Consider the following 11,481-nt stretch of genomic DNA (forward strand, 5'->3'; position numbering starts at 1 on the left):
GCCTCACATTATCTCTTCGACTCCTATTTTCCATCTCATCCAGTTTGGAGGCTTGCTTGGATATCTGTTCCTTCATCCATTTTATTTCTTTAATCAGTGGGGACACGTCGTCTTCTAGCCCGCTGACTCTTTCTTCCAGGGCTGTTGTTCTCTCTGCAGTTTTCTGTAGATCTTGCCTGACCAGTAGCAGGGCCCTCTGATTCCTACTGTATCAAATTGTATTGTACTTGTACTGTCTACCCTCAAGTTGTAAAGCGCTACGTAAACTGTTGGCGCTATATAAATACTGTATAATAATAATAATAATCTGTTCACAGAGTTCTTTAAGTGAGCTATTACACACCCCTACTGCCATAAATACATCCGTTAAGGCTGGCTCTTTCTCTGGAGGCAGATTTGAGACATTTATTACCTCCATGTCTACATTTATGTTTTGTTCACTTGGTCCCGGTCCTTTATTACTATGTGTTTTAGATGACTGAGTAGCCGACACAGCACCGGAAGACTGTGAGTGAGGCTGGCCCAGGCTTTTCCTATCCAGTGCCCCCCCTGTTGTGTTTTCAACTGTGACCCCTTCTTTGGAGGGGTCAGAGCGGGGGTATGAGCATATTGCTCCAGTTTCACTGCTGCTGACGCTGCTGCTGTGAGCTGCGGGTTTTTATCTTTAGAGGAGCGTAGATTCTGCATCGTATACTCTTTAGCAGTAATTTGGTTTCTGTCAATATTCCAAAAAAAAAAAAAAAGGGGGGGGGGAGAAAGAGGAAAGAATCTATACATCTATCCGCACACTATGCGGAAGATGCACCACATCACTTTAGGATGACCGGCGTGAGTCAGCTCCCTCCACTCATATGCACCCCAGCTGAGTCAGTAGTTAGTGCTGCCCCCCCCAGCGGGCTTCACCATAAAATGCAAGGAGTGATTAAAACCACTAAGGTAATCACCAGCAGTATACGGAGAATGGGGTATGTACACAAAGTTTCCAGACCCTCACCCAAGCCTGCAGCCCTTACGGCTGCTGAAAGTATCCAGGACTTTGGCTAGTTTATCATTAGTGAGTTGGCGGTGACAACACCTAAGAAAGGGAGGTTTAATATGTTCTTAAGGGCGCCCCGGGATTCTCCTCACTGCCCCTGATCCCAAGCCAGTCTCTGCACAAAAAGAAAAGTACTTGCTTTCTGTATTGGTTCTTTCTGCTCCCAGGCTTTATACCACGCACAGAGCAAACAAAGCAGGGCACTGATACAAACAGTTAACTTATGTTTTTACAAAGATGACACATTACCAGGGGTTGATCTAGTCCAACGGTTATCTGTGTTTCTTAGACAGCATCTTTTTTACATACTGATGTCCACTTACTGTACCTGCTCTAGAAGCCTTCGGTTCTCTGGCTAGCTGTGTGCATGAAGATGAGAGCCGCTTGCCGATTGCCTCTCAACGGCGTGCAGAGAGAGACGTCACTCCCAAAAGTTTTTTTAAATCCTTTAGAATTTGCTCTGTTTTAAACCAACATTTACAACCTAAGATAAATAAATGCTTAGGTGCTTGAGGCCTTAGGATAGGTTTGCACCTATGCATTTTTTAGTGCGGTTTGCAGAAGCGCACAACAGGCCATTTAACATGGTTTCATATGGTACACGTTCACATCTATGCATTTTTCAGCTGCTGCATTTTTGGAAAGGGTCAGAGAATTTTTTTTCCTGCAGCAGATTGCATTTTCTGTCTAATAGACTTCAATGGACCTGCACCAAAAATGCAAGTGTTGTATTTTTGCTGGGTTTTTATATGCGTTTTTTCCCCCTCCATAACAAACTGTAAATAACAGGTCGTTAAGTAGGCGGCCACCGGGTTCGTAACAACCAATGAGTCATGTGTAATGTAAAAAAAAAAAAGAATTGCCTGGCAAAGAAAGGAAAATGGCGTGGGGTCCCCCAATCAAAACAAGGCTCTTCAGGTCTGGTGTGGATTTTGAGTGGAACCCCATGCCAAAATGTAAAAAGCAAATGGTGAGCGCCCACCCTCCCTCCTGAAACCATACCAAGCCACATGCCCTCAACATGGGGGGTGCTTTGGTTCTGCGCGCCCCCCCCCCCCCCCCAAGCAAAGTCCCCATGTTGATGGGCACAAGGGCCTCTTCCCCACAACCCTGGCTGGTGGTTGTGGGGGTCTGTGGGCAGGGGGCTTATTGGAATCTGGAAGGGGCTGGCATGGGGGGGCCAGATCCCAGCACCCCTTTGTGAATGAGTATGGGGTACATACCACTGCTCATTCACCAAAAAAAAAGGTGTAGTGTAAAAAAAAAATGACAGTAGGCAGTTTTTTACAACTCCTTTATTAATAAAATAAAAATGTCCCCCGAAGTAAATCCATTGTCAGTCATGATGCCTGCCACCACCGCTGACAGCCCAGCATGCCCGGAGGGATATTGTGTGTTTTCTTTTTTTTTTTTTAAATCTTTTAAATGAAAGACTTGTCAAAAACTGCCAACTGTGTCTTTTACACCAGACCTTTTCTTTTTTGGTGAATGAGTAGGGGTACTATGTAGGGGGGGCTTCCAGATTCTGATAAGCCCCACTGCCTGCAGACCCCAAAAACCACTGGCCAGGGTTGTTGGGAAGAGGCTCTTGTCCCCATCAACATGGGGACAAGGTGCTTTGGGGAGGGGGGCAGAACCCCCCCCCCCCGCCCCAAAGCACCCCCCCCCACACTCTCTAGCTCCTCCCCATTTTTTTCTGACCTGCCAGACTGCATACTCGGATAAGGGCCTGGTATGCATCGGGAGGGTGAAACCCACGCCTTTTTTTTTTTTTTTTTTTTCTTCCTTTCAACTTTAATCTTGCATAGATCGTTCATTTGGCATTTTGAAATGTGCAGGAAATGAGAGATGAGATAAAAGCCTACGTGGAGCAGAGCTGTAGTATTGAAAATAGAAGGAGTGTGCCCTGGGTTCTGTGAAGCTCAACATACACTATACAATCTGATTGTACAATCTTCTTTAGATCTACCATCAACTCTGTGCAAGGTTAAAGTTAAGGTAGGAAAAAAAAATCGATGCCTGTGTATTTAGTGAGAAGGGTGATCACTGTTTGCATTTCATTTAAAAAACATACACCTGGAGATGGATGGGTAGGTAGGAGGGTAGATGATGCAGGGTGTGTGCTAATGAGGTCAGCTGGTCAACTCCTTTCTGTGTCATGACCTAAAGTCTGCCCAGGAAGTAAGGCAGAACTAATGTATACGTGTTTGGAAACATCCATGAAGACAATGAAGTAAGTGTCTGTAGAATTAATGGAAAGCTTTGATATTTTTGCAAAAGAAGTACATTAATGCTATATTGGTACATAGGGGAATTTAAAAAAAAAAAGGTGAACTTATCCTTTAACCACTTCCGGACCACTCACCGCACATATACTGTAGCAGGGCGGCCTGGCTGTGTGAACCGACGTACTTGTACGTTGGTCCGTGCATGAGATACAGTGGGCACGCTCCACAGGAGCTCGCCTGTGGGTAATGGCAGTAAAGAAGGGCAGAACGGCAATCTGCTTATGTAAACAAGGCGGATCCCTTTTCTGACAGGCGACAACTCGGAGATCTGCTGTTCCTAGTGATCAGGAACAATGATCTCTGTGTTGTCCCAGTGAGCCCATCCCCCACACAGTTAGAACATACCCAGGTAATACATAATAAATTGATTGCCCCCTAGTGTTAACCCCTTCCCCGCCAGTGTCATTTATACGTTGATCAGTGCATTTTCTTAGCACTGATCCCTGTAATAATATCACTGGTCCCCAAAAAGTGTCACTTGGGGTCAGATTTTTCCACTGCCATTACCAGTAAAAACAATTTAAAAAGAGTCCATAAATCTATCCTATAGTTTGTAGACGCTGTAACTTTTGCGCAAACCAATCAATATTCGCTTATTGCGTTTTTTTTTTAATTTTAATAATAATATGTAGAAGAATACATATTGGCCTAATCTGGTGAATAAATTCATTTTTTTCATTTTTATTTTTTTCTGGATATTGTAGCAGAAAGTAAAAAATTATTAAATTTTTTTTTTTCAAAACTGTCATTCATTGTTTTTTTGTTTTATAATGCAAAAAATAAAAACCGCAGAGGTGACAAGTACCACCAAAAGAAAGCTCTATTTGTGGGGAAAAAAGGACACCAATTTTGTTTAGGTACAACGTCGCACGACTGCGCAATAGTCAGTTAAAACGACGCAGTGCCATATAGCAAAAAATGGCCTGGTCATTAAGGGGGGTAAATCCTTCTGGGGCTGAAGTGGTTAAAGAGGGGAAAAAAAGCAAAACACATGAAAACTGCATGCAAAAAACGCATCAAAATCACGTGTTTTTAAAACGCGGTGGAAAACCACACAAACTGTAACCACATAGGTGTGAACCTATCCTAAGAGATAAGCTATGTCGGATCTCTGAGATGCCACTAAAAAGGACTGGTCACTTTTCCGATAATCACTACAGCATTAGGCCCATGAAATGCACAATAGCTTTAATACCTTTTCACGCTATGTGCATATGATGGGCCGGAAAGTTGTGCATGCAGCATTTTCAACAAAGCACCACTGCAATGCAAGATCCATTCCATATGATTTAACAAGTGCAAATGTTTAACCACTTAACAACCGGCCCATAGCCGAATGACGGCTGCAGGGCGGTTGCTTAACTCTGGGAGGACGTCATATGACATCCTCCCGGAATTCCCCTCTCGCGCGCCCCCTGTGGCGCGCACCCGTGCACATCCGTGACCGCCGGGTCCGGAGGACCCGGCGCATCACGGATCCCGGTAAATGGCCGCTGATCGCGGCCGTTTACCATGTGATTGCGCCGTCAAATGACGGCGCAATCACATGTAAACAGACCGGCGTCATCTGATGACGCCGGTTCCTCTCCTCCCCTCCTGTGTACCGATAGGTACACTGTGAGCGGAGAGGGGGATGGATGGCTGGCTGCAGCGCTGTGGGCTGGATGTGTAGTGCCCACAGCGCTGCACAGAGACATCCAGCCATCCATCCATCCATGCTCAGCCATCCCTATTGCCCTGCACTAATCTGCAATGCCTGCACTACTCTGCAATGCTGTGCAATACTCTGCAAAGCCCCACATTACCCTGGAATACCCCCACAATACTCTGCAAAGCCTCGCAGTACCCTGGAATACCCCCACAATCCTCTGCAAAGCCTCGCATTACCCTGCCATACCCCGCCATACCCCGCCATACTCCGCATTACCCCGCCATACCCCGCCATACTCCGCCATACCCCGCATTACCCCGCCATACTCCGCCATACCCCGCATTACTCCGCCATACCCCGCCATACTCTGCAATACCCCGCCATACTCTGCAATACCCCGCCATACTCTGCAATACCCCGCCATACTCTGCAATACCCCGCCATACTCTGCAATACCCCGCCATACTCTGCAATACCCTGCCATACTCCGCAATACCCAGCCATGCTGAGCCATGCTCGGCTGTACTCGGCCTCTGTATGTGGCCAGGCTGTGGAAGTCTCACACATGTGGTATCGCCGTACTCAGGAGGAGCAGGAGAATCTATTTCGGGTGTCATTTTTGTTATGTACATGTTATGTGGTAGAAATATTGTATAAATGGACAGCTTTGTTAAAAAAAAAAAAATGCGTTTTAACCACTTCCCGCCCGCCATACAACATCCTTGACTTTGTGCGGGGATATCTGAATGATGCCTGCAGCTACAGGCATCATTCAGATATCAACTTTTTCAGCCGGCGATTCCCTACACCATAAGAACGATCATAGCGGCTGTTCCACTGCTTGATCGTTCTTACGGGAGGCGAGAGGGGATATCCCCCCTCCCGCGCTTCTACCGACTCACCGCTACGATCGAAGCCAGGATCGTTTTTTTTTTTTTTTTAATTTCAGGCTTCCCAGCCTAGAGGTGAGATGTGGGGTCTTATTGACCCCATATCTCACTGTAAAGAGGACCTGTCATGCCATATTCCTATTACAAGGATGTTTACATTCCTTGTAATAGGAATAAAAGTGGTCAAAAATTTTTTTTTTTTTTGGAAAAAAGCATCAAACTAAAATAAATAAAGTAAAATGAACAATAAAAAAAAAAAAAAAATTTAAAGCGCCCCTGTCCCTGTGTGCTCGCATGCAGAAGCATACGTAAGTCCCGCCCACATATGAAAACGGTGTTCAAACCACACATGTGAGGTATCGCTGCGATCGGTAGAGCGAGAGCAATAATTTTGGCCCTAGACCTCCTCTGTAACTCAAAACATGTAACCAGTAAAAAATTTTAAAGCGTCACCTATGGGGATTTTTGAGTAGCAAAGTTTGGCGCCATTCCACAAGCGCGTGCAATTTTGAAAGGTGACATGTTGGGTATCTATTTACTCGGCGTAACTTCATCTTTCACATTATGCAAAAACATTGGGCTAACTTTACTGTTTTGGTTTTTGTAAAGGACAAAAAAAAACACGTTAAAAAAAGTTGCAACGACCGCCATTGTATTCTCTAGGGTCTTTGCTAAAAAAACATATATAATGTTTTGGGGTTGGTATGTAATTTTCTAGCTAATAAATGATGATTTTTATATGTAGGAGAGAAATGTCAGAATTGAGTTGGGTGCTCCAGAACGCCTGAAGGTGCTCCCCTGCATGTTGGGCCTCTATATGTGGCCACGCTGTGTAAAAGTCTCACACATGTGGTATTGCCATACTCGGGAGTAATAGCAGAATGTGTTTTGGGGTGTAATTTGTGGTATGCACATGCGGTGTGTGAGAAATACCCTGCTAATATGACAATTTTGTGGAAAAAAAAAAAGTAAAAAAAAAACCTTGATTTTGCAAAGAATTGTGGGAAAAAATGACAACTTCAAAAAACTCACCATGCATCTTTCTAAATACCTTGGAATGTCTTCTTTCCAAAAAGGGGTCATTTGGGGGGTATTTGTACTTTTCTGGCATGTTAGGGTCCCAAGAAATTAGATAGGCCGTCAGTACTTCAGGTGTGATTAATTTTCAGATATTCGCACCATAGCTTTTGGACTCTATAACTTTCAAAAAGACCAAATAATATCCACCGATTTGGGTTATTTTTTACCAAAGATATGTAGCGGTATAAATTTTGGCCAAAATATATGAAGAAAAATTACTAATTTGCAAAATATTATAACAGAAATGAAGAAAAATGTATTTTTTTACAGATTTTTCGGTCTTTTTTCTTTTACGGCACAAAAAATAAAGAACCCAGCGGTGATTAAATACCACCAAAAGAAAGCTCTATTTATGTGAAAAAAAGGACAAAAATTTCATATAGATACAGTGTTGCGTGACTGAGTAATTGTCATTCAAAATGTGAGAGCACCAAAAGCTGAAAATTGGTCTGGTTAGGAAGGGGGTTTAAGTGCCCAGTGGTTAAGTGGTTAAAGTAAAGCTTACAGTAGATAAATATGTGTGCTGTTCTTATCTGCATGCTTGGTTCTGGTCAGTGTCTCGTGTGTTAAAGTCAGGAGGACAGTATGATGGCCAGGAAACTATTATTTCAGAAGAGTATAGGGTCAGCACTCTTCTTAAAATGTCTTACAGACAATTGCTACTTGTGCGGCAGTGTGCTTTTTCAGACCTATTACATGGTAGCAGATGCATGCAAATATCACACATAATTGTCACTTGTGCTAATTTTCAAACAGTCTCGGCAACCTGATAATCTCTACCTTCAAAAAATTACAAGGCATTCTCAAAAGTACAGCAGTGTCGCGCGAGCGCCCCCTGTGTTCAATGTACAGAGGGGAAGCTACTGGAGCCGCTATCAATGTATGTAGCTCTGACTGCTACAATGATTTCCAGCATCCCAAGCAGCCCCCCAGATATCAAAAATTGATACTTAAATTGAGCCAAACTGGACCAATGTAAGTTTGCAAAAAAAAATTGGCTTTTTTTTGCTCTAATGAAATGGAAATCAGCTGGAAAATGACAAAGCATAAGGATCATTCAATTTCCGTGCAGCACTGTCTTTGTTGAATGGACTGTAGGTATACCTGCCCATAGATCTGTATATTCCATTGATTATTTGTAGGAAGGACGATCTCCCAATAACAACCAGCCAGATGTTCTCTTTCCTTAAAGCGGAACTCCATCCAAAAGGGGAAGTTCCACTTTAAGTCTCCTGCCACATTTGGCATGTCAATTTTTTTGGGGGGGTGGGGGAGCGGGTACCTAGTTTTGACAACCTTCCGTCAGGTTGCCTAGGTGATCAGAGCAGATGTTCTCCTCTCCCCCTCCCTCCCTGCAGTAGTCCAGGACACGTTACAGGTCCCAGAAGACTGCAATCTGAGCGGAAGTTCTCCTTTCCTCCTCCCTCCCCGCAGTAGTCCAGGACACGTTATAGGTCCTAGAAAACTGCAATCTGAGTGGAAGTTCTCCACTCCTCCTCCCTCCCTGCAGTAGTCCAGGACACATTACAGGTCCCAGAAGACTGCTGGACCACAGATAGGATGCGTGTCCAGGGAACCTGAAGGCTAGCGAAGAACTAGCCCGGATCCCTGGACAGGTAAATGTCCTTTTATTAAAACACAGCAGCTACAGGATTTGTAAAAAAAAAAAAAAAATCCAGAGTTAACATTCTCTTTAAATGATTTTGTTGCTAAGGGTTACAAGGACAGTTCTTTCTTTTTTTTTTTTTCATTTGGTTAGTAAGAAGTAGGTGGTCTAGCATAGGTCTGGATTTTGGGAAGTAGAAGGGAAGGGATTTACCATGGATTTGTATACAAGTGACAAAGGGAGAACTGTATAGAAGAATTTGGTCACAATCAATTCTGTGTGTTCTTTTTCAGTACAAGCATTTGAAGAGAGATGTTGAGTCACATGTTTGTTTAGAGGGAAAGGACACAGATGACTGGATGTGTATAGACTTTGGTAAGTGTTCTTTGCTTTAATTGTGTGAATATCTCTTTGATTGCTCAGTTTCCCACAGCTAAGCAAGTATGAACATTGTAAACACATTACTGCAAAGTGTAATTATAAGTAATGTGAGTGTTAAGAACTTTTTTATGTTCACACAAATAAGAGCAGTAGCGACGAGCGTTGTAACCCTTACCGACCAATTCAATTTACGTTTTGTTTGTGTACGTCATTCAGAACAATGATATTGCTGGGAGTTTATGGTGGTTTAAGCCTGGTACACACTGAGGTTTTTTTTTTTTTTGTTCAACCAAGCGGGTTGAACGAAAAAAAACTATCACCTCCGGTTGGAGCCGCTGTACTAACTATGCAAACTATGCAACTTTAGCACAGCAATCTCCCCTGCTGAGCTGTTGTGTTCTGACAGGGGGATGACCCCCTCGCTAGAACACTCCGATCAACGATCTCCGCCATTGGCTGAAAGCGGTAATCGGGAGCTGATCGGCTGTTGGTTTGTTTTCCAGCATGCTCGACGGACAGAAGCCAGCCAAACGGCCAGTTTCTGTCGGACAGGGTGGCATACACACGGGCCGAATGTCTGCCGGTTTTCTTTTTTGAACCGGCCGATGTCTCCTGACATTCGGCCCGTGTGTATGGGGCTTTAGCCTGTGTGCCCAAATCCTTGTCCCAAGTCATGTGACTCTACTTTTTCTTTCCCAGGTGAAATTGTGGTTCACTTTATGCTGCCAGAAACTAGAGCGACCTACGAGTTGGAGAAACTGTGGACTTTGCGATTACATGATGATCAGTTATCGCAGATAACACCAGAGACTTTACCTTCAGATTTCACATTTGGACTTCAGAAAAAAGACTAAGGTGTTCAGTGCAATGATTTCCTGGAAATATCTGAATGAATTCTGTCTGTCATGATTTGCTTGTACTGTTCCTTTAAAACTGATGTGCAGAAGGCTCATGGAAACCAGCTTACTGTGATGGAGAAGACCGCATGAACAGTGGTCATCAAACATGAAGAACGGAAACCTGTCCTGGAAGAAACATGAGGGCAGTTAATGCTTACCTCTTTCTGATAGTCTGACTGTCATGTTAAACATCTGGCTTTATTACTTTTAGAGGACGAATATGCAGAACAGGGCAGCTGGCAAAGTTCTCATGTCCTTATGTACATACTTGTGCTGGGTCAACGGGATGTGTGCAGCTATTCTGCCATTTACAGAACAATAATAAAGAACTGCTGAATACTTCTTGACCACTGGGCACTTAAACCCCCTTCCTAACCAGACCAATTTTCAGCTTTCAGTGCTGTCACACTTTGAATGACAATTACTCAGTGATGCAACACTGTACCCATATTAAATTTTTGTCCTTTTTTTTCACACAAATAGAGCTTTCTTTTGGTGGTATTTAATTACCGCTGGCTTTTTTATTTTTTGCGCTATAAATGAAAAAAGACTGAAAATTCTGTAAAAAAAAAATTATAATAATATTTTTCTTTTGTTTCTGTTATAACATTGTGCAAATTACTAACTTTTCATAATAAATTTTGGCCAAATTTTATACTGCTACATATCTTTGGTAAAAATAATCCAAATTGGTATATTATTTGGTCTGTGTGAAAGTTAGAGTCTACAAGCTATGGTGCCAATCTCTAAAAATTTATCACACCTGAAGTACTGACGGCCTAGCTCATTTCTTGAGACCCTAATAAGTCAGGACAGTACACATACCACTCAAATGACCCCTTTTGGAAAGTAGACATTCAAAGGTATTTAGAAATAGGCATGGTGAGTTTTTTGAAGTTGTAATTTTTTCCCACAATTCTTTGCAAAATCAGGATTTTTTTTTTTCTTTTTTCACAAAAGTGTCATATTATCAGGTTATTTCTCACACACAGCATATGCATACCACAAATTACACCCCAAATACATTCTACTACTCCTCCTGAGTATGGTGATACCACATGTGTGAGACTTTTACACACTGTGGCCACATAGAGGCCCAACATGCAGGGAGCACCTTCAGGCGTTCTAGGAGCATAAATTACACATCTAATTTCTTGACTACCTCTTGCACTTTTGAAGGCCCTGGAGCACCAGGACAATAAAAACACCCAAAAAATGACCCCATTATGGAAAGAAAACACCCCAACGTATAATCTGTGAGGCATATCAAGTCTTTTGAACATGTCATTTTTTTCTACAAGTATTTAGAAAATGTGGAAAGAAAATGAAAACGCTTTTTTTTTTTTTTTTTTTTTACACAAAGTTGTCCATTTATACAATATTTCTAACACAGCATGTACATGGCAAAAAATTACACCCCAAAACATTTTCTGCTACTCCTGAGTATGGCGATACCACATGTATGAGACTTTTACACAGCCTGGCCACATACAGAGGCCCAACATGCAGGGAGCACCATCGGGTGTTCTAGGGGCATACATTTCAAATCTAATTTGACTACCTATTACACTTTGAGGCACTGTAGTGGCATGTATTAGCAGTGGATGGGGATGGCTAAGCATGGTTGAGCCATGACTGTGGATGGCTGGG

General features: G+C 43.0%; 1 protein-coding gene across 1 annotated transcript in view; it reads left to right on the plus strand.

Annotated features, from left to right (window-relative positions):
- Window positions 1-10,486, plus strand: part of MALSU1 (mitochondrial assembly of ribosomal large subunit 1) — a 25,064-nt gene extending 14,578 nt beyond the window's left edge. The window contains 2 exon segments of the mRNA XM_073630097.1: window positions 8,845-8,926; window positions 9,632-10,486. Coding sequence (XP_073486198.1) covers window positions 8,845-8,926; window positions 9,632-9,786 — 237 coding nt within the window. The 3' untranslated portion in view covers window positions 9,787-10,486.
- The last annotated feature ends 995 nt before the right edge of the window (window positions 10,487-11,481 follow it).

Source organism: Aquarana catesbeiana, linkage group LG05 (assembly GCF_042186555.1).
Source record: "Aquarana catesbeiana isolate 2022-GZ linkage group LG05, ASM4218655v1, whole genome shotgun sequence".
NCBI lineage: Eukaryota > Metazoa > Chordata > Amphibia > Anura > Ranidae > Aquarana > Aquarana catesbeiana.